General features: G+C 44.2%; 1 protein-coding gene across 1 annotated transcript in view; it reads right to left on the reverse strand.

Annotated features, from left to right (window-relative positions):
* LOC117056939 (cytosolic carboxypeptidase 4-like) overlaps positions 1-27,621 on the reverse strand; it is a 211,096-nt gene that overhangs the window by 80,081 nt on the left and 103,394 nt on the right. The window contains exons 16-17 of the mRNA XM_033167644.1: positions 23,740-23,890; positions 20,239-20,392 (exon numbers count right to left, since the gene is read on the reverse strand). Of these exons, the coding sequence (XP_033023535.1) occupies positions 20,239-20,392; positions 23,740-23,890 (305 nt within the window). The remainder of the gene's footprint in view (positions 1-20,238; positions 20,393-23,739; positions 23,891-27,621) is intronic.

A 27,621-nucleotide genomic window follows, 5' to 3' on the forward strand; every position in this document is an offset into this window, starting at 1 on the left:
GTTCTTCCAATTCTTCCAATTGTTTACATAATAGTAGCTCATTTATGGAGACTCTTGAGAGTCCCATGGACTGCAAGAAGATCAAACCTATCCATTCTTAAAGAAATCAGCCCTGAGTGCTCACTAGAAGGACAGATCCTGAAGCTGAGGCTCCAGTACTTTGGCCACCTAGAAAAGACCCTGATGTTGGGAAAGATGGAGGGCACAAGGAGAAGGGGACGACAAAGGATGAGATGGTTGGACAGTGTTTTCGAAGCTACTAACATGAGTTTGGCCAAACTGCGAGAGGCAGTGAAGGATAGGCGTGCCTGCCGTGCTCTGGTCCATGGTGTCACGAAGAGTTGGACACAACTGAACAACTGAACAACAACAACACCCAGACAACACCATTACTGGCCCCAACAACATCAAACATACCATCTCAGGACTATTTATTTATTTATTTTAACAAAATTTTATTAGCATTTTCATAATATAACACAAACCCAACCCCACACCTACAAATACAAAAACAAATACAAATACACATAAAGTCAGGATTCTTCTTCTTGTTTATATACCTTACACAAAAAAAATTTCTAGTTCTGAATCTTGACGTTTGACTTCCCCCGCCTTTTCACCTTCGGTTTTAATTCAATATACTATTTCTTTAACAACTTTTTTCTATAAAAAGATTTAACTTTACTTAAAAAAAGAAAACATACTTATCTCAATCTTTGCATTATAACCTAAATCATAACCAAATATTCTTATAGCTAAACTTATTTCTTCTGTCCTTTATCATGCTGCTTTTAACTTAAAATTCAATATCTCCTTGCTTATTTAAAATAAACTTGTAATTAACAGACTTCACACTCCGATTTCGGATACCATGGCAGACCATTTAAATTATACATTTAATACTTCAACCCACTCCCCCTCTATCCATCGTCTTTTTCTGTCTTTCTCCACAGCCAAATCTCCCTTTGTCTTCCTCTGAGTGTCCACAGATCCAGGCAGCGTCCACAACAAACCCAGCATCGAGCCTCAGGGCGTTCCTCATTTCCATTCTGGGCTCCTCCGATTTTTTCCCTCCTTCTTCTTGTAAAAATCTTAATTCCATGTCCCTTGCCCCCGAGCTGCCACCTCGGGGTCTGAATATTGTAAATTTTCCCGTTTCAGGTTCCTTTTCCTGTCGGGTTCGCCCAGCCATTTCAGACCATTCTCCAAGCGCCCCTCCCAGCTCTTTGCCAAGGCTTGATTCCATTGTGTAGAACTTTTGAAAGGCCTCCTCTGTGGAAAGTACATCCTTTTTATGAATAATTCCACTCAAGACCTGTAGTTTCTGATTAAGCAATTCCATCTGCAAGATAGTGAGCATTTCCTCATCCCTTAAATCAGAGTTCGATGCCAGTGCAATCACAAAGTCCAGCATTTTAAGAGAGAGGGTGAGTATCAGATTTCAGTTCCTGTCTCTTCCTTCCTTTGTTTCAATTTTTTCCCACGACAAACCAAGTCGCCGCCATTTCTCCGAAGCCGGAGTATAAAGACCAAAACTTCAAACGGAGATATTTCTTCCCCAGTTAACCCCCGAAGGGAGATCTCAACAGACTCAGTTTTCAAATTCCAAGTACTTTCTATTGATTGTTGTAGCAGCAGTCACTTAAAGGGTTAATCTCTTTCTCCACTCGAAGGGAGGGAGGCGGGCTGCCTTTCTTCTTTCCCCCAGAGCGTTCCAGGAATACAAAGAGTCAATCAATTACTCACAGCCTCTGGGTTCTTATCAGCTCCTTAATGGCAGGTAGAACTTAGACGCTCATCACAGGCTTTGCCGCCGCATTTCCATCCCGGTTGGGGCATGTCCCCTATAGCCCGGCTCCGTCGTCCCTTCACCCCCACTCCCCCTTTACAGGGGGCGCGGGGGAAGGGTTCGGAGCCACAACGGGCACAGCCGGGGAGCCCAGGGTGCGGGACGCTCTTCCCGCACCCCAACCGGAGCCCCGCTATGCGGCTGCAGGGCTCCTGACCCCCGGGATGAACTGGGTGCTTCGCAGCCGAAGCAACCCACGACCACCCATAATGGTGTCAGCCGCCGGAAGCTCCATCTCAGGACTATTTAATTGCTCATCTTCTAACATTGTGTATGCCATCAAATGCCAACAGTGCCCTTCAGCTCTCTATATTGGACAAACAGGCCAAACCCTACGCCAAAGGATAAATGGACACAAATCTGACATCAGGAATCACAAGACAGAGAAACCAGTAGGAGAACACTTCAATCTCCCAGGACATTCTATACAAGATCTCAAAGTAGCTGTCCTATTACAAAGGAATTTCAGAAATAGACTGGAAAGAGAAGTTGCTGAATTGCAACTTATCGCCAAACTTAAAACCATTGAGAGACCTGGTCTGAATAGAGACATTGGATTCTTAACAAAGCTATTTTTAGCCATCTCACCCCTTGCTTTTTCCTGCAAGGCAAATTGCAGTTGTTAACAGTCGTCAACAGGTTTACCTCACCTATCAGCCAATGACCCATTCCCACCACCCCACCCTCTCACTATATATAAGGGTCTGGTGACTTCTGTTTCACTGTATCTGAAGAAGTGTGCATGCACACAAAAGCTCATATCAAGAACAAACTTAGTTGGTCTTTAAGGTGCTACTGGAAGGATTTTTTTTTTTTTTGAATTACAGTAGATAAGTTTGCCTTTAACTGCAAACTGAATCGAATTTCTCCCTCACGTGCAACTGAGGATAGACAGACTTTGAGCATGTGATGAAATGGCTCTAGTCCACAAAGTCTGATGCATGAAGTTTTCAGTCTTTATGGTGCCCTGTGCCACTTGTTTTATTTTCTTTTTGTTCATGAGGGGGAAGTAGAGCACTCCTAGGTCCCAGCCTAGAGATTCTGCCACTTTGGATTTTTCTGCTAAAAATTGCACTGAAGTTTCTGCTTCGATTAGGCAGTTTGGCACGGCATAAGGAAACAGGCAAACACTAAATCCTACCTCCTGCTGGCTGGAACGCTGTTTGTATCCACGCCATGCTATTTCTGTAATCTCTTTTTTCATATTTGTGTCAGGGAAAATCAAAAATGCTTTTAAAAGAAGCGTCACTTATTTAAATAAAAGTGTATCCTTGTAAATCATATTGTCATAACAAAATGGATGGCTCGCATACTCCGTGGAGCTCATTTATTTTTCTCCTTCCGCCTTTCAGAAAGCTTTTTTATGCCCACACTCTTCTTGTGAGTTATCTGACGTGCATCCCACCACAGATCTTTAATTGTCTAAAAAGGGTGCGCGTTTGTGTGCAGTGATAGAGATACACAAATAGAAGAGAAAAAGTTATTGCTGGGTCTAAAACCAATCATAAAACCCAACCAGGTTTTTATTGTGCTGTGCTTATCTGAACTGCCTACTCTTGCAGATTGGGGCAGATGCACTGATTCTGTGGAAGCATGAAAGAGGGCAGGGAGTGGAATGGAGATGTGGCGATCAGAGCAGGCTCCTTGGCTTTGCAGTTAATAGGCATGGCTGTGTGGCCAAGGTGGAAGGCAGCTGGAGGAGAAGTGGGAAGATGCCAGTGAAAGAACTGGGACTGGAGGGAGTGGCCTATTTGTCATCCTTAGGACCTCCAGGGAAACTTGCCACGCCCGATAAAATAAGCCATAGCAGGATTTCTATGCATTTGCGAAATATAAGCCGTTCCCCGAAAATAAGCCATAGTGACGCGGCACCTCCCATTAAAACAGCCTGGAGAGGCATGGCTATGCAGCGTACCAATGCGACGCGGTTAAAATAAGACATCCCCTGAAAATAAGCCATACTGTGTTTTGTTGAAGGGAAAAATATATAAAATGGTGTCTTATTTTAGGAGAAACAGGGTAAATATTTATGATTAAAAAGCAATTCAACTATCTATGGAATTAAAATAATGTAAATATATATATATCAAATTGCAGATAGGGTGGGGGACAATACAGCACACTATCAAGAACTCTTTCCTTAAAAGCAATCAGTTTGGCTTCTTTGAGATCCAACATGTAAAAGGGTCTCTTTGCCATTGGTCGACATTTTAGGAGAAAAGCAATAACTGTTTGGGAAGAGAGCGCAGCTCAGTGATAGAGCACATGTGCTGCATGTAAGAAGATCCAGTTTCAAAGACCCTGGCAGGTGGCAGGTGGTTGGACAAGCCTCTGGCTAGGACCTTGGAGAGCAGCTGACAGGAGAGCTGCACACAATCCTCCTGACCTAACTTGGATCCACTCCCAAATCAGTTAAACATATGGACAGGACAGGGTGGGAGAAGGAGATACTGTGTCTCCTCCCCCACCACAAAGACAGCAGGAGAATCAATCCTGCTGAGTGGTGCTTCACAAACATGTTACCTGCATGGTACACAATGGCAAAGCAATGTTCCCTGCAACTGGCAAGATTGCACTCTGAGCAAAGGATTCAGTTACCTCAGTTTGACTCAACATATGTGCTCCACTGATGGGAACAGGCACATGCAAGCTAAAGCTCCTTCTTGCCCAATGTCTCACTCCTTAACAGCCCTGGGGTCGCTTCAGGAGGCCCAACGTGACCCTAGGGTGATCCAGAGCTTTCTCCACCAGACTCTGCTGGAACTCAGTTCTGCCCAGTTTGGTTTGATCTTCAAGTCTTTGGCTGAATTGGGTGCATGCTCCTAGCTAACAGTTAGAATAGACATTTGGTCTATTTAAGACAGTTTTCTGTGATACAGACAGCCCCACATTTATTAAGGGATAACATCTTTCATTCATCACAAAAGAGAGGAACCCATGATGGGTCAACATGAGATCAGTCATAATGATATAAGATCTTATTGATATATCAGACTAACATACATCTAGCAGTCCATAATTCAGTCCCAACAGTGGCACAAGTAAAGCCATCCACTTGCCATCTGTCTACCGTGTCTGTTATTTATGGGTATACTGCTTCTGTGTATGGCCCTTCCATTAAGCTACCCTGGCTTGTAGTCCATCAATGAAAAAGGAAGGCTTTAACACCATGTTGAAAGGGCTGCTGCCTCCCTAGGAGTTGGTGTCATTGTTGATGCTTTCTGCTCTTTTCTTGTTTGACAAACCAGCATACAAAAAAGGACCCTGGCATCAAAGAGCCCTAGCAAGCAAGACACGACCTGATGTGCAAAACACAGCTAAATAGCTCATGCTGCCAAAGAACAGGATTTACACACAGGCATTTAAGAGAGTAGTCATCAGCTCCAGTTTGACAAAATGTACTTCTCACAACTCAGGTTCAGAACACATTCCTGAGCCATACAGCTTGACCTTACAGCAGTGCTTGCTTATTGGCAGGCTAATCAAATATTTGACATTTGGTCAGGCTAAGTCAGGCTTTGCTGTTGTTAGAACAAAGTGTGCCCCCTTCAGAGCTGTCCCAGGTCCCGAAGACACTGACAGACCCAGTGGCCTTGTTCTTGTGGAAGATGATATGTTGATATTATTTTATATTACTCTAATAATTGTTGAATGTTACTGTTTGATGTAGGTTGCTTATTTTAAAGTTTTGTTTTATTATCGCATTTTTGTATTGCATTAGATTGTTATAAGATGTACATTTTTTGTTTCTTCTGCTTGTAAACCACCTTGAGTATCGTAAGATAGAAAGGCGGTATACAAATTAAAAATTATTATTATTATTACTATATTGGTTTGGTCTTCGAGTAGAGAGCTTATGTGACTGAGCATTCTCCCACAAGAGAAAAATCCTATAGAAGAGTAGCATGTCATAGGGAAAGCTATGCTAAAACTTTCCCCCTATATAAACCAATTTTCTGCAGGCAAGAATTTGTTCTTTTTGTTGGGAGGAGTATTCAGTTATATGACTCCCCACCTGCAGTCAGAAGTGGTACAGTCCCAACACAACTACCATTTCCATGAGATCTAGGCCTCTGATTCTTTGGTTCTTGATCAACCTATTGTATTTTGCCTGTTATTTACTGTCTTGTTATATGAATTCATCTGTCCCCCCCAGTCAAGACTGAACTGTAGGAAGGTGTTGAGTCACACAAAAACCAGAAACCATGGCAAGGGTCAAGATGGGAGGTCAAGACAAATGTCAGTGCCAAGAAGACATCTATTTCTTAGGAAAACTCCATGGGCATGATAGAGGGACTCTGAGGTTCCCCACCTCTGCCAAACAGATGTGTGTGAGTGTGTGCATGTACATCAGCAGCTGTGCTTTGGTAGGGAAACAAACAGTGCTTTCTGTTAGTCCATTCTTTCTTCCCTTTCTTTGAAGCCACATTCTACTTTTTAGAGCTGAAGCTGGAATATATATTATCTCTTCCTCCACAGCCTTCATAACACAGAGAGAAGAGGCATTTCTACCTTCCATGAGGGTCTCTGTTGATAACAGTTAACCCACCCAGTCTCAGGTTGCAAGTGTATTTTGCCCTTAATGCAATGTTGCCATACATAATTTTCACCATGGAAATTAATCTATACAGTCAAAAATAAGGGAGTACACCTGAGGCCACAATTAGAGTAGTGCTAAATCTGTCCCCTACCCTATTGACTCTGGCAATTGTGAATTTGGACATGCTCCTATCAGTCTAGTCCTATTGTGAATTCTGGCTCTTGGTCACACTAAAATGTGACCAGTTGTTGGTAATAGATGTGTATGTGTGCTTCAAAAGGGGGAGATCAAGACCCTTACTGAACAGCTATCCTTCCCTTTCCCCAACAGTTGCTTAAACAGATTCAGTGAAGAAAGGGGGGGGGGACAAAGGCTTGTAAAAGAATTATGAAGTATCAGGGAAATTACATTTCCCTCCCCTCCAAAACTAAGTAGCATGACAATTGCAACTGATAGAGCAAATTAAATTCTAAATGCACTGGTGATTTGATATATATCATTTTGCAAAGTGTTACTGAGAAAGTGCTGTTGCTGGAAAAAAGAGTTAAGTTCCAGAACGAGCCTTGTCGGTTCTGAGACCTGATCCAATTATATAGAGTTCATTAACATAAATGTAAGGATAGGGAAGGACACAATGGAACAAAAAGAAAAGCAAAGAATATATTTCAGTACACTCTCTTTGGGGAACTAGAACTCTTTTGACCTCAAAAAGAGGATTAGTCAGATCCACAGAGAAGTTCAACAACTACTAACTTCTGTTAGAGGCAGCAGGCCTGTGAATATCAGTATCTGGGTATCACAGGTGGGGAGAGTTCTGTCGCACTCAAGTCCTGCTTCTGGGCTTCCCTTACCAAGGGCATCTGATTGGCCACTGTAAGAAGAGGATGCTGTGCTAGGTGAGCATTTCACGATCCTGGAGGGCTTTTCTGATGTTCTTAAAATCCTGACCAGCATGACAATGCTCCATCTTTGCAGTCCCAAGCAATGTCACCTGAGAAAGGTCTCTATGCATCATTCTGCCTCAAAATGGAGCAACTAGACTGTTGCCAGGTATGCACATTGTGGATGATTTAACAACAGCCCTCTGCTAACTGCACTGGATTCTAGTTTGTGTCAGATTTGGGGCCAAGTTCTCTGAAAGACTGCATTCACAAGCCTGCCCAAAAGTAACAATCTTCAAGAGAGGCCTTGCAGTCATTGCATGTGGAACCATTTCGAATCTGCTGCAGTTTGTTTTCCACAAAAAAACAACCAAAAAACCCAACCGTACGTTATTTGTCTCACTGTCTGATGTAGTGAAATTACGTAACTTACATAATTAATTACATAAATTACATAATCCTATAATATTCCTCACCATTCATTTAAATGTGAAGGAAATGCAATGCAAATGGACAGAGGCATAATCAATTGCATATCTCGAGTGGACTGAAAACAACAACTGAATTGATTTCTATTCCAGACATAAGATTTTTAAAAAACCACATTAGCAATTTCCTCTCCCATTTCCATTTTTGTTAGAATTCCCTGACATCCTTGTTGTTGTTGTTGTTCAGTCGTTCAGTCGTGTCCGACTCTTCGTGACCCCATGAACCAGAGCACGCCAGGCACGCCTATCCTTCACTGCCTCTCGCAGTTTGGCCAAACTCATGCCAGTCGCTTCGAGAACACTGTCCAACCATCTCATCCTCTATTGTCCCCTTCTCCTTGTGCCCTCCATCTTTCCCAATATCAGGGTCTTTTCTAGGGAGTCTTCTCTTCTCATGAGGTGGCCAAAGTACTGGAGCCTCAACTTCAGGATCTGTCCTTCTAGTGACCACTCAGGGCTGATTTCTTTAAGAATGGATAGGTTTGATCTTCTTGCAGTCCATGGGACTCTCAAGAGTCTCCTCCAGCACCATAATTCAAAAGCATCAATTCTTCGGCGATCAGCCTTCTTTATGGTCCAGCTCTCACTGCCATACATTACTACTGGGAAAACCATAGCTTTAACTATACGGATCTTTGTCGTCAAGGTGATGTCTTTGCTTTTTAAGATGCTGTCTAGTTTTGTCATTGCTTTTCTCCCAAGAAGCAGGCATCTTCTAATTTCGTGACTGCTGTCACCATCTGCAGTGATCATGGAACCCAAGAAAGTGAAATCTCTCACTGCCTCCATTTCTTCCCCTTCTATTTGCCAGGAGGTGGTGGGACCAGTGATGGTCCCCTTTTATTTGCCAGGAGGTGATGGGACTGACATCCTTACTCATGCCAAAAAGGATACTTGGGGCAATTCCTTTTCTGCTGCAGTGCCCCAAATTGGTGACTTTGATTCTATCAATGGTTAGAGTGTTAGCCTTGGATCTGAGAGCCCAAGGTTCACATTTCCACTCAGTTATGAAGCTCAGTGTTGTGGGGTAAACAAGAACAATAAGAAGAACCATGCTTGATTGGGCTAAAGGCCCATCCCATTCAGTAACCTGTTGTCACAGTAGCCAACCAAATGCCTGTAGGAAGATCGCTAGCAGGGCACGAGTACAACAGCAGACTGAGGCAGCAGCCTTGGGCAGCAGATAGCAATAATAAAATAATAAAATATTATTAATACCCCACCCATCTGGCTGGGTTTCCCCATCTTACAGCATATATAAAACATAACAAAACAAAACACCAAAGATTAAAAACTTCCTGATACAGATGTCTTCTAAAAGTTATGTAGTTCTTAATCTCCTTGCCATCTGAAGGGAGGGTGTTCCACAGGGAGGGTGTCCCTAATGAGAAGGCCTTCTGCCTGGCTCCCTGTAAATTTGCTTCTCACAGTGAGGGAACCACCAGAAGATGCTCGGTGGAGAGCGTCAGTATCCAGACTGAATGATAGGGGTGTAGACGCTCCCTCAGGTATATGGAAGGGGCAGAATTCCACCGCCACCTTTCTCCTGGAGTTCCCTAAACTAGCCTGCTCTGCACCTTTTAAGCCAGACTGCTGTTCTCAGGTGCAATGGAGGAGGGTGCCCATTTGGAAATAAGAGTCGATTGTCAACCCAGGCAGGTTCTGGACATGGTGGGGCAGGGTGCCAAACATATTGGGCCGATTCTGTTTATTTGTAATATGAAAAAGCCTTGACAAATTTGCCCAGGGTAATTTACACCATTGGCATCCATGCTCCTCTAAGATCTGAGCCCAGGTTCCACCCCCCCACCCCCACCCAACAGCCATTTTAATGTTCGCATGACACATGCACATTTTGTTTCAGGGAAGATTAGGTGGGAGGACAAAGGGATGCTCTTATAATAGCTATTAGGAACGGAGGTGGGGGAGGGAAGCAAGCTCTTGTTCAGTTATTAGAAAACAATGGCTGAGCCATTATACCTCTCCACCCCCCACCCCCCACTTCTGTCTTTGCGCTCTGTGTGTGTGTGTGCCTGTTCCAAGACTACAACAATAGGAATATAATCACGGTGTGGCAGATAATGAATATCCAGAGCTCTTTTCCAGGTGAGAAGTGCTGTATTGTGACTAGAATGAAAACAGACATAAAGCACTCCTTCTGGGGTAGAGGCTTTTGAGGCTGCTCCTGGGATACGTAGCATCAAGATTGCTGCAAGGGGCAAGAGAAACTCCAGAGAAAGCAGAAAGAAGCTGGCAGTAACTGTGCCCATTTAGAGCATCATTTTATAGAGTTGTTCTCGCCACTGGATTTTGACTAAAATGATACTCAGAGTGAATTCTGGGGAAGTCTCTTGGGCAAAACAGACCAAGGGAAGAGGGAAGAGGCCACCTTTATAATAACCCTTTGTATCCTCACATGGGAAATGAGTATTCAAAACTAGGGATGGGTGAATCTGACAATTTCAGGTTTCTCACTTTCTCATTTTTCTTCCAATCTCAACTTCAGTCCTCTGCATTTCCACACCAGTTTGCAAAAAAAAGAGGAGAATTCTTTAGGAAAATTCATCAGCATTTTAGTTGTAATTTCTCCTAATATACCCATTTTGGAATGAAATTTTGCCCAATATGCAATTCCCCCCCCCCCAAAGAAATTTCCCTTAATGTGACTGCATTTTTTGCATCCTATTCTCAGAAACACATCTCTTTTTATGGACACATTACCACCTGCTTTTGCATCTTTCCGCACACTATTTGGTTGGAGAACTGCACTGCAAAATTCAGAGAGCTGCGGATTTTGAAAGATGGCTGCGCTTCAGATCATGTATTGTTTTGGAAAATGTGAATTGGGTAGGTTCACCTCTAAATGTGAACTGAACAGAATTTCCCCCACATCTCTACATGAGACATGATGTGGGGTTAAAGGCCAAAACTTTATTAAATCAAGGACTTGCAAGGGAAAGAACCATTCCCACATTGAGTGCTTTTGCAAGGCAGGAAATTGTGCTTGTAGTGTGATGGGTGCCTCTTGTTTGCCTGGATGCACACACACACCATAGGCAGCTATACATAGCTGTCAACTTTTTCCTATTCTTGTGAGGAATCCTATTCGGAATAAGGGAATTTCCCTTTTAAAAAAGGAAAAAGTTGGCAGCTATGAACTATATAAAGGTAAAAATAAAATAGATTTAGCTAGTTTGATGAAGGCTGCAAGGGGAGTCTTAAGTTCCTTCGCCTGGGCAACACCACCTGGGCTCAAGGCCTCTGATCAGGCAGTTAATTGATCAGTGCACCTCGTCTACTTGACCTTTGACCTTCCTGATGCTGCTGAACTACCACTCCCGTCATCCCTAGTCATTGACCATACTTGCTGGGGCTGGTTCAGTCACATCTGGAGGGCCAAAATTTCCTCACACCCGTTCTATGCATTGATACGCACCCAGCGGCTGAACTGGATGAGCATTTTGCTTCCAAGTCATCAAAATGTCCAAAACTGGGCAAGCCCTGAGCTCCAGGTGCCTGCCATTGCATGTGCATTCCGTTTTGGCTCCTGATGCCCTCCCACATCTGCGATTGTCCAAAAACGATGCCCTCCTTTAATAGAGCTGCCTCTTGGCACAGGAAGAGTCGGTTTAGCGTAGCTCAAATGCCTGCCTGGCTCTTTTAAACACTACAACAACATTTGACCTTTTCAAGCATGCCTCTCCAGCAGCGGGAGAGTGACTGGAATTTACTACCAAATCTGGGGAAATGCAGGACTCAGTGAAATATGCTCCCTCTCCCCCTCCTCCCCCTATGTCACAGTTTGAGCTGGATATCAGAGGCCCAGTAACAGCTCAAGGCTCTCTTTTACCATTTAGAAGAGGAGAAGGAGGAGTTCATTGCCTCCCGAGAACCATATTTCATTGCTCTACCAGACAAACATGGGTGATTGGAAGCACAGCATGCAGAGGGTATTCGAAGGCCATTCCAGCTGGGAAATTAGATGGATACCCACCCATTCGGAGAATCATGAAAGTGAGTCCTAGCACAGTAGCAACCAGCATCACTGCACTGCATCCCAAATATTTATTTCAAGAGCTAGTCTAGCTTCATAACTAGTTCACAACTAACCCACTCCTCTTTTTTTTCCTTTTTTTGGCAAGTTGTATAGAAGGCTGCAATCCTATATGGACAAAGCTGGGAGCAAACCCCATTGAAACAAGTGGGACTTGCTTTAAAGTAAACATGGCTGTGAGCTTTTGAGCAGCATTAAAGACTGGTAACACAAGTGCCCCATTCCTGGCCTATGGGTTGTATCCAGCATTAGCCATACTCAGAGGAGTCCCACTGATATTAATAGGTAAAGGTAAAGAGACCCCTGACCATCAGGTCCAGTCGTGTCCGACTCTGGGGTTGCGGCGCTCATCTCGCTCTATAGGCCGAGGGAGCCGGCGTTTGTCCGCAGACAGCTTCCGGGTCATGTGGCCAGCATGACCAAGCCGCTTTCTGGCGAACCAGAGCAGCGCACGGAAACGCCGTTTACCTTCCCGCTGCAGCGGTCCCTATTTATCTACTTGCACTTTGACGTGCTTTCGAACTGCTAGGTGGGCAGGAGCTGGGACAGAGCAATGGGAGCTCACCCCGTGGCAGGGATTCGAACCGCCGACCTTCTGATCAGCAAGCCCTAGACTCTGTGGTTTAACCCACAGCGCCACCTGGGTCCCACTGATATTAATACATAGCCATTAATTTCAAAGCTTCTCCCATGGGTAAAACTTAGTTGGACACAACCTCATAGCTCCCCAGCTCCTGAGCCCAAACTGACAAGGATCATGTGCCTTCAGGGGAGCGCAAGTGCGACAAGGCCGTAATCTAATTAAGTTCCCGTTTTGCTATCAGATACGTCATCTCTTTCCTCTGAAAAAGTTATTGAAAAGAGAGGGGGAGGAAAGAGCGTGAGCTCTTTGTAATTAACATGCAGCCGTGCCTGTCATGCAGGGAGCAGGCACAGTTATAATAACTCGGGAGTCAATAATTCATAAACCATAATGCATTATTAATCAATTATCAAGGCCCGAATTACATTTAATGAGATTAAGCTGATTGGAGCGCTAAGCTGTTTGAATCGTATTGATTTAATCAATGTGCTTAATTAAACTGTGTACATTTTCCCCACACACAATCGTTAGTTCACAACACCCTGGAAAAAGTGGCCATCTCAGCCCTTCCTTGCTGTTCTTAATTAGGAGGAGCGTAGGGAAATTGTATTTCATTTTTTTAAATGGGGGGGGGGGAGAGAGAGAGATAGACCCCTGTTTTTAAAAAAAGAAAAAGGAAAAATGACAGATCAACCAACAGTTTATGATGTGGCTGTCAATGGAGAGCTAACAGATTATGCAGAGCTAGCAGCTCCTATACCTTCACCAACGCAACATGACTTGCTTCAGTGAGGGCCTCACAGCTCATATCCCACACAGTGGAACTGACAGGTGGATGAGGCTAACCTTCCAGATAAGTGCTTAAAGCATGGGTGAGGAATGTTTTTCAGCCCAAGGGCCACATCCCCTCATAGGAAATCTTTCAGGGGCCAAATATCAATGGGGGTGGGGCCAGCGACAAAAAAAATGGGTAGGCCCTGAAACAAAAGTCTGTGCTATATATGATCTTGTTGAGATTCCTGCATTGCAGGGGGTTGGACTAGATGACCCCCAGGGTCCTTTCCAGCATTCAAAATTCCCATTGTTCTGGGCACATTTTGTGACAGGGAATTTCATTAATGCGAGCAGTTTCTGCGCTCTGGGTGTGGCACCACGCCTAAGATTTCAGATTAAAACTGCCACTGCTGGAAGGAAAGGAGGACCTCCCTGCTTCCACTTTCTGTCTCCCCACTTCCAGCTACTCTCTAACGGTCAGGGGTCCCTTTACCTTTACCTTTACCTTTCTACAGTAGGGTACATACATTCCAGCCACCAAAGGACAGAGGTTTCTACACACACATATACATACACACACACACACACACCACACTACAGCTCTGCATCCTACATCCAGGCCACCAAGGAGAAGAGAAGAAGAAGAGTTTGCATTTGATATCCCGCTTTATCACTACCCGAAGGAGTCTCAAAGCGGCTAACATTCTCCTTTCCCTTCCTCCCCCACAACAAACACTCTGTGAGGTAAGTGAGGCTGAGAGAAGTCAGAGAAGTGTGACTAGCCCAAGGTCACCCAGCAGCTGCATGTGGAGGAGCGGAGATGCAAACCTGGTTCACCAGATTACGAGACTACCGCTCTTAACCACTACACCACACTGGCTCCCAGTTCAAGGATGACCACAGTTCAAGGATACATTCAAGCCAGGCAAAAGTGCTCAAAGAGAGCATGGAGCAAAGCTGGGGATATGCATGGCCTGGTGAGAGCAACATTCAGCCCCAAGGCCTGAGGATCTCCTCTACCTGGCCTAGAGCTATGCGCAGATGGGCCTCTCTACACTATTTGTAGGCAGAGAAATTTAAGTGGGTGGACCATTTCACCAAAGGAGAGGAGAAATTCCCCAACACTTTCTCAGGGATGGAACTCATCATAGCAGAAAGTACAGATACTCCCTTCCTTCCCTGAGGTTTTCTTTGCTTTTGGTGCTGCTACAACCACAGTCTGTGCATCATTTTGCACCCTCCACAATGCCCCAGAACCAGTGTTATTATGGGTGCCACACACAAAAAAGTGGTGGAGAATATTCAGATGGGGAGGATCTGTGAAATTGCCTTCTTTTGAGGGGAAGATGTAGGTCTGAAAAAGAAAAAGAAATGTTCGGGGGGGGTGTCATCTGAGAAATTTTCACTCAGCTCTAGTGCTGCTTTCACAACACTCCCCTGTCAACCAGGCAAGGTAACAATGGCCTCATCAATGACACATTACAAAAGGCAATGATTTTGCTTACATGGAGGCTGTATACCTTAAGCACCATTCCTTTGAAATTGACTTTGTTGCAATCAACAGGGCTCCCTTCCAAATATAGTACACAAAGCCTGGATTTAAGTTTGCCATCCGTTTCTTTCTGGCAGGGCTCTTGGGACTTCAACAGCTACCTGATAGGGCTGATAATCAACAGGCAAAGCTCTTCCCATCACTGTGAGTTAATGGAATAAATGGCAGTCATTTACTTTTATGGGAGACGGTAAAGGGGCTTAGGGGGAGCCCATTGGGACAGCAAGTTAAATCAGCCACCTGCCTCGGGTGACTCCAGTTTCTTCAGGGAGGTGGAGAGGTAGGTTTATAATGGTCTGAGTAACAATGTCATGCCACTCCATCTGACCACACAGTGGCATGCTATGAGACAGAAGTGGAAGCTCTTTTTTCAGCTGTAAGGTTACATTCCCTTTAGGGTAAGCTTCTAGGGGTTCCATGCTACTGGCGGTTGGAGCCAATAAGCACACACACCCCCAGGCTTCTCCCCAGACTGCACCTCTAGGGCAGAGAACTCACAATTCACACAGAGCAGAGCACTCAGAAAAGTGAGCCAAGCCAACGACTTGGTGACCTAGTCATATCCTGTGGCGCTTGATAATGGAATTACACTGATATATAAAAGTTTACCAATTTTACAGCAGGTAAAATAGACACACACACACTTTCATACAAAATATTGCATGACACTGTTCAATAAGGACATTATGATCAACAAAGGAAACCAGTTAATTTTGCTGCTGCCTGATGATTATCAAAACAAAATCGAAAATTCTTTCTAGTAGCACCTTAGAGACCAACTGAGTTATCAGATTGCCATGACACAGGCTTCTTCAATGGTAGCACCTGTGGTAGCACCTGTGTTGCAGAATGCAGTCCACTCTGAAATATGGGAGTCCTCATCTTTATTGGCACTCTGCTGGCTTTGGAAGATGCACCTGTTCACACAGGCATTCCCTTGATCTCTCAACCTGAGCCTCCTGTTTTAATGTCTCTCCTGCACTGGTCTCTACAGCCACAGCAGGTGCTGTAACTCTATCTCTCTCCCCCAAAGGCACACTCCTCCGTTGTCTACTGAGACAGATGGATGCCAGCCATAGATGTTCTCCTGGGATTGATTTGTTGTGTATTTTAGTTAACATTTGTGTAACTGGCTCCCATAAATAGTAAACCATTTAGAAGTCCCCAGAGTGGCTGGGGAAACCCAGCCAGATGGGCGGGGTACAAATAATTAAATTATATTATATTATTATTATTATTATTATTATTATTATTGCATTAAATTGTATCTAACTGTAATACAAATGCAGTGGTACCTCCGTTTGCAAACTTAATTCATTCTGGAGGTCCATGCATTAGCTGAAACTGTTCTCAAGCCAAGGCGCACTTTCCCTAATGGGGCTTCCTGCCGCAGGCACCCTTCCCCCGGTCGGATTCTGTTTGCTTTCCAGGGGAAAGTTCGCTGGCCAGAACACCTACCGTACTTCTGGTTTTGCGTTGTTCCCCGAAGCGTTCATTCGACTAGACTGCTCGCAGACTGAGGTACCACTGTAATATGATATGCACAACTTTTCCGGTGTACACATAGGCATGTAAGAATCCTACAGGCACGTATACACACACACACAAACACATACACAAAACCATGGGATACTCTCTGCACAGAGGGATTCCACCATGGCCATTGCTTTCCCTTTCTCCAACAACCTCCCAGGGGAATGCCAGCAAGAGTAGGAAGACAATGAGGCAAGTGATGGCAAATGAGGGCAATCAAAGGCAATGAAAATGAATGTGAGGTTTTGCAAAGTCCTTTTAAAAAGTTACCGAAAGGGAGGAGGCTATTTGGCACTGCCAAAAATGCTCCCCCTCCCCCCCCCCGCAAAAGAAGAATTGTGAGTCAGCTCAGCTTTAGTTTCAAACCCCATCAGCTACCACAGTGAGCACTTCAATGTCCCTACTTAACATGGGCGTTAAGTGCCCAATGCTGTGACAGTTTAATTTCTCCCCTTGGTGCAGTTTCTAAGCTGTATGATGCAGCCTGAACATAATACATAATAAAACCTTACACTTGTCATAGCACAGTTTGTCCTGGACGGAATCTTTAATTCCATTGACAATGCAAGAGCCAATCACAGACTCTCGCCTAGCAGCCACATATTCCAAAATGAATATGCAGTACTGGCGGGGGGGGGCAGGGGACATACGAGTGTTTGGGGTATCATGGGAGGGGGTGACGAGGGTGGGTGAAACCAGCCACAAAACAGCTTCCTGGGGCATTCTGCATATTTAGAACAGGAGTATTTGAGAAGCAATGAGAGACTCCATGAATTCTATGATGACTCCCTCTTTCTTGTAACCCTCTTCCAAAGAGAAGCGACATTTTAATAAGCAGGTTCGTGCAGCTTGAATAGCCGATCTGTTATCTCTAGAATTAGAAAAGGACGAGGGTGCTGGAATGTATAAAACATGCAGGTCTCAATAGATTTGTGCATGGAAGATGAATACTAGGGTGGCTCCTTATGCCTCTCCTTCCCGTGTTCTATTACTGATAAGTAATAAGCAATTACTGGAAGGGACAAGAAGGAATGCCAGCAATCTCAAGCAGCCCTGTGACAGAAATTGCAAATCACAGGACACCTGTAAAGCAGAGGTGGGGAACCTTTTTCAGCCTAAGGGTCACATTCCCTTGTGAGCAACCTTCTGGGGGCCGCATGCCAGTGGTGGGAGGGGCCAGAGACCCAAATGAAAGGAGCAACAAATGCAATGCTTACCCTTGTACAGTAGGCTACATACCAGCCATGCAAAAGTCAATGGTTTCTGTGCACATGCATTTTCTCTATCCAGGCCAGCAAAATCTATTCCATTATAGCCAGAAATAGAACTTGAGCAGGACCAGGGAAAGGAGAGTCTGGAGGGCCATGGTTGTCCTCCCCTGGTCTGAAGTTCCCTGTCATTGTCTGGAAAGCTGCAGCTGGCTCAGTATGGGAGAAGGAGACAGCTGTATCACTCTCTGTAGCACCACGGCAGCTCATAGGAAAGTGATGGCCCAATTCTTGCTGCAACATGGCACCATCCTGATCACATCTATAAGTCTGGGTTGGGGAGCTTTTGGTCTCCTAGATGTTGCTGGTCTACAACTCCCATCATCCCTCTGGGAGCTTGCAATCCAGCAGCATCTGAAGGGCCACAGCTTCCCCAACCCTGACATAGCCTTACATAACTGGTGCTTGAGGAAGTCATCAGCCAGAGTAGTTCTCTAAGACTTCTGAAGCCTAGCTTGGTCTAGCCTGATACCTGCTCCTGCTTCTTTATCCTTTTAGAACCTCTGCTGGATCAGACCAATGATCCATGAGAGTCCAACATCCAACATCCAGTGGCCAACTAAATGGCTATGGGAAGCCCGCAAGCAGGACCTGAATGCAACAGACCTTTCCCCACTTGTGATTCCCAACAACTAGTTCTGCACTGAGTTATCTTTCTGTGGCCTCCTGGGGCTGCCTTTTGAACCCAACCTCTTGCTTATCTTGGCCTACTTTCCCTTTCATGTGATGCTGGGGCCGTACTCTCCATCTTCAGGGCATGAGGTCAGGGATGTGGTCTGGGGAAGATAATTTCCCCTCAAGGTCAGCACCAGATGCTTCTACTGACCCAGAAGCACTTGTGCAAGAGGGGCCCATTGTGCCAATCCCACTCTGGATAAAGGCACTGGAGTTACCTTGCTCCATACCCACCCTAGTGGAACAAGAGTCTCCCTTGCAGCATCAAACCTGATAACTACTAAAGCAGGTTGAGGTTCGTTAAATGAGGAGGTTCCACTCACTGAATGTGCAGCTACCAGTAACTACTCAGACTTGCAACTCCTTTTCAAAGCTCAGCCTCAGGTTGACTGGTGCTGAAACTTGGGTTTTGCGCTTATGGAGTTTCTCTAGCATGGAGCTTTCCAGGGTGCTTAAGTTTGCCTCAGCCCTTGCCTACATAACCTCATCTTGCTCAATTTGCCCAAACCTGAACAGAATGTCAGGTTATATGGACATCTGGCCTGATCCATGAGACCCACATTTTCTTGAAATATTAACCTATATAAAAAATGTTTTGAAATAAATAAAGTAAGTCAATTTAGTCTTGAGAAACCACATTGTATATGTCTGCTTTGGGAGGTGGTGGTGGTGGTGGTGGGAGCTCTCTGGGAAAGCAAAATTATTGTAGATGTTGCCATTATGGAAGATTTGTATACTGTTTAATCAACATAAACCTCTAAGTATTTTACATAAAACAATATAAATATTCAAAAGAAAAAATACGGGGGGATTCAAGTTCATGAAAATATGAATAAAATTGGTAATTTTAAAAGCAAATATGCATTAAAAAATTTACATTGGGACCCAGGGCTTGCTGGTGAAGAGTGGATAATAAAGACATTTATTAATGGTGGTGGTGTTGTCTAGGTACACGTTCCTAAACAAAAAAGTTTTAGCAGGAACTGAAAATTATACTGCAAAGGCACCTGCCTTACTGCAATGGATTTTGAAAGGAAGTAACAGCAGGGGAAAGTGACAGAGTTCCTTGTGGACCTAAAGAACACAAAGCCCACCTGAGGGCAATGAAAGAGGAGCTGTCTTCAGCTCTGCTCCACTGCCTCTGCTGACTGGGTCTCCAAAGTTCTGGATGACACCCTTGCTGAAAGCCACATCTTCCATCCATGTGGCTCATCCACAAGTGATGAAGGCAACTCCCATTTGTACCGGTGACAAAAAGGTTTTTAAACATTTACTGTGTTTTTCCAAAGCTTGGCCATTTATGAAATTGCAACAATGGACCCCCTTATCCCTTCCCTCCCTGACCCATAGATTAGAGGGCTTGTCAAAACAAAGCCAGGGGAGTGGGGCATGGGGGTTGATCAAAGCTAGGAGGCAGGGAAATGAAATTTGGTGTATCTCCCAAAAGCTATAATTAACCAAGCTGCTCAGATGAAATAAGTAAATACATGATTATTCAGCCTTGCCCGGAGGCAAGCTTGTAGCACACCACATGGTACAGTCTCTTTCTGACAATTCATCCAGCAAATCAAGTGGATTTCATACTTAGAACATTGCTGTTGTTATCATTCCTGGAGCATGCCCCAGGTCTGAGTGGCACCTTCACTAGCAAGCAGGCTACACTTAATATACATTGGTCCCTGAAGCAACTGGGTGGACAGCAAAATTTTGGCCACATTGTTGAAGCAAGTGGCATTATTTGGTGTTACAACCAGTTCTTCCCTTTAGAAAGAACAATATCCCCATTCAGGTTTTTGCCACAGTCCCTGTAAGCAGTGCTTCCAAAAACAAACATTAGAAAACACAGCCCAATCTGGGAGTGTTTCTCGACAGCAGTGAAAATTGGGCAGATAATCTCGGTTCAGCCCAGGGTTCCATCTGCTGCATTTTAACTCATTGCATATGACTGTTAAATGCACACTGTCACTCACATTGTGTTTCCAAATGGAGGAAGGCTACAAACCAAATGAAATGGACTAACTCAGAGGCATCCATGACTTACGGAACTGCTCCAGATCATCGCTGCTTTCTGACTCAGGCATGGCTGTGATTGTCAGCAGGGGACAGGGGTTTCCTCCCAGAGTGTGGCACAGAGTCTGCCTCCTGAAGAAGACTTTCTTTGCATTCCTGGCTTGCTCCAAGATGTCAAGGTGAGACTGGAGAGAGGGGGACAAAAGCAGGAGGATGTGTGAAAAGTCCATCCAAATAAAATCAAAGATCCTTATCACCCAGCACCCTCTTTGCAAAAGTGACCAGTCACATGCTCCTGGACACTCACAAATTAGGGTTGATGTTGTTGTTGTTTTAATGTGCAATTGACCACAAAATGTGCAATTAGGGGGAAACTGTGCACCTGGGAAAATGGGCTGGAATGGGGGAAGACTAGACATGTCAGGTGCTTGTGTGTTTTTAAAGCACTTAAATGATAGGAAGTGTTTGGGGCGGTATGGATGCAAATTATATAAAGGGAACTCATTTCCATACCTTCAAACTTCCCGGAATATATTAAAGCACCTTCTTCTTGGGGACCTGACCCTCCTTTTCATTTCATCACATCCTTGTAAATACCCCGAATCCTGTTTTTGCACCTTAGCTCTGTCTCACACCTTGTGTTCCTTCTGCTGCAGCCAGTGCAAAACAGCTGGTCTGGGGGTCCACTCTGCCTATTGTGACACATACTACAAAAGATGCAAATATCTACCTGCCCAACTATGCAATCTGTCTCTGTGCACTGAGGAATTAGGCAGCTGAGCCAAACTGGACACAGCCCACCAATTCATGTGTCTGCATCCCTTTCACAGCAGCTCTTCAAAGGTTGAGTGGAGGTGGGGTAAAACAAGTGGCATCAAAGCAATGCAGCAAGCTGGCAGTAACAGATTGTCTCGTCCCTTACTGACTCAACCCATACCTGAGCTCTGCAAGAGAAAGCCTCCTGCAGATACTATCCTATCAGGAAGTCTATTCCTCATTGTGTCAGAATTGGACCTTTAGTGTGGCAGCACTTGCCCTCTCATTGCACACCAGACAGATGCCATCTCCGTTTCCTCTTCGGCACCTGTTGAAGACCTTCAATAAGCCTTTTAAGTGGAGATCTTTATACCAGTCGGTATCTATTTTTAATGTATATAGTTTTAAACTGTTTGTACATATGCAGACACGCATATGTTTACAGTTGTTTTAAGTATGCAATTCTTTTATATATGTTTTTAATGTGTTATTATGAGATGCTTTGAGATGTTGCATAGTAAGCAATTCATAAATCAACTAAAGGACAACAACACTGGAGATTGGTTTCACACCCAATTCCCTTCACCTCCGCTCCTTTACCCTGCATTAAAACAAACACAGAGTCACTTCACTGTACCTGCTGGTACCAAAACATTTCCTTATTGGTCCTGCTTCTGCCCAGTTATCATTGTTTTTGAAATCAAAGTTGGCCCTCTAGGTTCCACTTATATGTGCTTGTGTGCAGCAAGACTCTGTTAATAACTATTTTCATCTATCATCCTGGAGTAAAATACATTCATTCATTACTCAGAGTAACAGTGGCATTGAATACTGTCCCTTTGCACAGTATGCAGAGGTGTGCTATAAATATGCTTTCAGTTTATTAAATGCACATTATATTATGATCAGTGTTTCCAAGTCACTGTTTCCATATGGGATTTTATCATCTTTTCATCTGCATTGTGCAGGTAATTGAGCCCCTGAGTTGCTAAATCACTTTGAATTCATTACTGATTTGAAGGGGACACACACACACACACACACACACACACACACACACATTTTGCATGGACATATGCTGCGAAATAAAACCTAATGACGCACATTCGTGAAATGGGTTTTTGTTCATCATCCAGGCTGCAAAAATGGAATTGTTTTCCCATGACAAAAAGTTAGAAGCTCCAGGAGAAAGTTGTGAGTTATTTTAGCTGACCTGGTCAAAGCCATCACTGGGCAGGAGGTGGAGGGAATGTCCCTAGCAATCATGATTTGGCCAGAATCAGGAAATGAGTGTTTCTCCATACCTTAGTACACACAGGAGATACACCTTCAATTTATTTTAAATAGGGTAGGGTAGTGCTGAAACTATTCCTCATATTTCATGGACATTTGTAGCATTGTCAGAAAAAGCTCTGCTTTTTATTATTGTTTGGTAGTACTTGGAGAAATGTTAATTTGCATTCAGACTCTCTTATTTGCACTCTGTCTCACTCTCTCCCAAGACCTAATTAAATCATTGTGTGTGTCCCCTCCCCCAAGAAATACCATCATATAGCCAAATCTGACTGAGGACTCAGATGAACAACATCTTCCCATTCACTACATGATTTCCACAGACCAATGACAAATCCAAGGAGCACGGCTCCTCACTCACAATTGACTTGTTCCCCCATGACATCATTCATTACATAGCCAAAACTAATTTGCAACAGTACACATAGACATTGTTTTCTTCCCTATATGGTCCTATGGCAAAGGAGCAGCTGGTCAGGACCCTGGAGAGCTCCCAATAGCTAGCACTTCCTAGAACTACCGGTATGTCAGGGAACTACTGTACTGGTATTGCCTCAACAGCAGGCTGAAGCCTTCTTTTATGCAGGCTGGAAAAAATACCTCCAATCAGTCCACCTCCTCTGAGGGGCTGTCTGACCATTTTAAGGCCCCCTGCATTCTGCAGTGCATTAAAGGGCCATTGCATTTTGTAGTATTTTAATATTATGTAATATTTTTGCTTGTGATTTTGCTTGCAATTTCTATGAACATCTTAGAGATTTTGTTATATTAAGCAGTGTATAAGTTATTAAATTGAATGTAGACTATAATTTAAATTGAATGTAAACTACTTTATAGGGACGCGGGTGGCGCTGTGGGTTAAACCACTGAGCCTAGGGCTTGCTGATCAGAAGGTCGGTGGCTTGAATCCCCACGATGGGGTGAGCTCCCATTGCTTGGTCCCAGCTCCTGCCTACCTAGCAGTTCGAAAGCACATCAAAGTGCAAGTAGATAAATAGGTACTGCTCCAGCGGGAAGGTAAACGGCATTTCCGTGCGCTCCTCTGGTTCGCCAGAAGCAGCTTTGTCATGCTGACCACATTACCCGGAAGCTGTACACCAGCTCCCTCGGCCAGTAACGCAAGATGAACGCTACAACCCCAGAGTCGGACACGACTGGACCTAATGGTCAGGGGTTCCTTTACCTTTAAACTACTTTATTATATAATCTCTGGCTTCTACAGAGTAGAGGCAGGGAGGGTTGCAGGGAGGCATGTCCTCTGATCCAGGCGAGCCAGGCAAAACCATGTCCTCTGTCCTGAATGCTCCAGGAGTGAGTAGAATTTTGGCTCTGCAAACAATGCCTCCACACTGCCTCTGAGCCTGAGCGAAGCTCATAGCCAAACAAAGTGAAGCACTGAGCCTTTTCCCATACCAGAATGCAAACTGAAACAAATTTCTTCCCCATCCCCAATCTGGAAATTCAGTAGAGGAAAGAGTTTTACCATCATAGCAGAGTAGGTGTAGGGATAATGGTATGCCAGGTAGCAGACATCTTCCTTATGAGGGAAAACAATGCTGAAAGTAAGTGTGTAGCAGGATTTCCCATGGGTTTCCCCTGAAGCTGCAGCTACTGTGCAATTTTGGTAGTGGTTTCTGGTAGAAGGAGGGAGGAGAGAGAGAGAGAGAGAGAGAGAGAGAGAGAGAGAGAGAATAACCTGTTATTCTGATTGTTGCTGCTGTTGTTTATATACCACTTAATGCCCAGAAGGCTTCTAAGCATTTTACAAAATAGAAAACAAACAAACAAACAATTGCACAACACTGTTACAATACAGGGTAACTGAAAATACACTGTAATTAAAATAGGCAATGAAATATATCCCAATAAAATATAAAGGGCTATGACTGAAATGAGCAATAAAACAATCCCATTAACATAACACAGCAAGTAAAACAGCAATCCAAACAGAAGACTCGGGTCAAGAGATCAAGGGAATGCCTGTATAAACAAGTGAGTCTTCTAGTGCCGGCAGGATGCCACTGCAGATGAGACCTCTCATATTTCAGCAGCGAATGCCAGACTCAATAGGGTAGCAGAGGAGAATCATATACATACAGGTCCTGCTACCCAAACAAGGCATTACCAGGAAATTGTTCATTAGTCAAGGATTCACATAATGAGCTGATTATGTCTATTATTTCCCATGGGAACGTTTCTAAGCTGTGATTTGTCTGTTCTTCTTCTCTCCCTCCACACTTTCTGCCTGAAACTGGTGTGGCCAATCAGCAAAACTCAGGCAAAATAAAAATGGGTTTGTCTGATTTCTCCTGCTCCCTGATTTGCCTGATCTCCCTCCCTCCCTCCATGTTTTCTCTCTGAAATGACTGCTGCTGACCAGCAAAACACAAACAAGTAAGGAAGTGGTGGAACTCCAGCTGTTTGGATATCTGAATCAGCTGTTCACATAGCGAGGTTTGGGTATAATTCCTTATGATTGTATAACAGGGATTTCAGATAATGAGTTTTCTGATGGCAGGACCTGCATGTATACTAATAGGAATTTCAATTCTCCAAGTGCAAGTCCTGAGCTAACAAAAATGGCACCAGCCAGACACAAGCGGAAGGAACCCACATGCTCAGAGGACTCTGGGGGACAGAGGCAGAAATACCCCAATGATGATTTAGCATTCTCAAAGGGCATGGAAGAGGGACTATCTGTTAGACAGTGCAGAGGTTCAGGGTGATCACAAGGATAGAAAGAATAGAATGGAGTGGCTGAAATTCTGAAGAGGGATCACTCCATATTGCAATATTTTGCTGCAGGTCTCATTTTGCAGCTGGATAATTTTTTAGATTCAAGGAATTTCAATGCAACACTGAGTTTTTGAAACTGTCTTATGACCACTACAACCTGACTATCGACTGACATTTCAGAGTCTCAGTTTTTCCAGTTGTAAGGTCAGATTTACCCCATTTCTGCACCAGTTTGTGATGTAAACAAAAACAAAAACTTTTTTTTTCAAGTTTGCACAAAAAGCCATATGCATTTTCTCACACATTTTTCCTAATATGCGTATTTTTGTATGTAATTTTGCCTAATATATGAATTTCTGCAAGCAGTTTCCCCCAATATAATGCAACCTTGGTATGTTATTTTAACTAATATATTGATTTTTATATGCACTCTTAGGTTGGTGTACTGCACTGGAGGATACAGAGAAGTGCAAGTTTCAAAAGTTAGCTTCCATTCATGTGTTTGCTTGGGGAATTCAATTTAATGAGTTCATATTAAACATAATAATGTAAGAAGAGACCTGTAGATCAGGCCAGTGGCAAATCTAGTCCACCATTCTGTTTTCTTATTGGTCAACTAGATGCCTATGAGTATTGTACAGTGGTACCTCTGGTTGCGAACGGGATCCGTCCCGGAGCCCCATTCACAACCTGAAAGGTCCGCAACCTGAAGCACCACATCTGCGCATGTGCACTGTGCGATTCAGCGCTTCTGCGCATGGTGTCATTTTCCGCGTCTGTGCATGTGTGAATTGCCGAACCCGGAAGTAACCCGTTCCAGTATTTCCGGGTTCGGCGCATTTGTATCCCATGACAAACGGAACCTGAAGCAATCGTAACCAGAGGTACGACTGTATCCTGCAAGTAGAACCTGAGTGTAACAACAACTTTCTTCATTTGTGACTCCCAGCAACTAATATTCAGAGGCAATCCTAAGCTAGATGTGCCAACAGTCTGACTTAGCATAAGGCAGTTTCCTGAATTGGCCTCCCCATATGGAGTTATGGTAGTCCTTAGGAACATAAGGAGAGCCCTGTTGAATCAGATGGAAGTCCCACCAGCATCCTGTCCTCACAGTTGCCAACCAGATGCCGATGAGAGGGCCAAAAGCAGGACTTGAGCTCAACAACACCCTACCCACTTGTGATTCCTACTTGCGAGCCAAATGATTTCTCTTCCATTCCTACTCCTGATCTGAGAGCACAAAAAACAGGAGCGTCATTCCCAAAGGTTTGGTGTATGGGAGAGGCAAAGTTTGCAGCAAGCTTCAAAGGCATTCTCTTGTTGCATATATTCAAAATGAAACGGGGGGGGGGGGGAGAGAGCAGGGTATGCGGAAAGCATTTGTTCTTGTTAACTTTTCTATTAGGGTGACCAGATGGAAAGGCAATGGAATTACTTTTAATAGCACTGGAGAAGGGATTTCAGCAGGTTCAGCTTCTCACACCACTGCATGACAAGCTGCACTAATCAAAATCCCCTCTCCTACACAATAATCAAAGGTGCAGGAGTCCTGGTTTCTTTTGCTGATCCTAGTTTTGACTCTTTGTAATGACTGAAGATGTACCTGTAGCTGTTTCTGGTAGTAATACTCACCTGTAACCACATCTCCTTGGACTGCATCCCTGTTTAGCATCATAGGAAGCTAGCTGCCTTATACTGAGTTCAGACCGTGGGTCCATCTAGCTCAGTGCTTCCTACACTGACTGGCAGTGGCTCTCCAGGATTTCAGAGAGGGCTCATATCTAGCCCTACTTTGGAGATGCTAGTGAACCTGGGACCTTCTGCATGCAAACCTGATGCTCTACCACTGAGCTATAGCCCTTTCCCTAATTTCGAAAGTAAGTAAGCAGCACTGTAGGAAATTTACCATGGCAGGTGACTTCTTAGGCCTGCTGCTTTCAGGTAAGTTTGCAGCTGGTGGAGGAACTGATGACATTGAGCATTTCTGCACCCCACCCCAACCTGGAGCCAACCCAGGCAGAAAGCAGGAATGCAAATGTTTCAAATGTTTAAACAAAGGAAGGGTGGTTCCTGCAGATTGGCCATGGCTGGGTGCTTATGCTCCTGCCACTTTCTGTCTGCATTAACTTTAGCCCTGCCTTGATTCTGATTAAACATATGTGTGCGCACATGCACACACACACACACATCACATCACACTTCCCAGGAAAATACAAATCTTTAGAACGGATGTTCCTTCTCTGTCATCACCTGGTCTTTTGCAATGTATTATTTATTTTTTAAGAACCAGCTTCAAGGGTGATGGTGAAAGAGTTCCCATTGGCTGAGATGAAGAGCCAATTCACGCATTTCAGAGCAACCGCACCACAGCAAATTGCATCCACAAGTACATCTCAGACAATAATTTCCCCTGCCTAGCACCAATTATGCTGTTGCTAAACCTTCCCATTCTGAAGGACTCTGTGACACCCCTCCCCCTCTTATTGTTTTAAAAAAGGTATCTTATCTGCATTGTATTAAAATGCAAAATATAAGGAAGAGACCGAAAGATTCAATTTCAGCTGCTGAAATTTACACAAGCTGTTTATTTCCCTCGTGCTGGTGTTGTTTTTATTCATTGGGCCAA

This window comes from Lacerta agilis, chromosome 13 (assembly GCF_009819535.1).
Source record: "Lacerta agilis isolate rLacAgi1 chromosome 13, rLacAgi1.pri, whole genome shotgun sequence".
NCBI classification, from domain to species: domain Eukaryota; kingdom Metazoa; phylum Chordata; class Lepidosauria; order Squamata; family Lacertidae; genus Lacerta; species Lacerta agilis.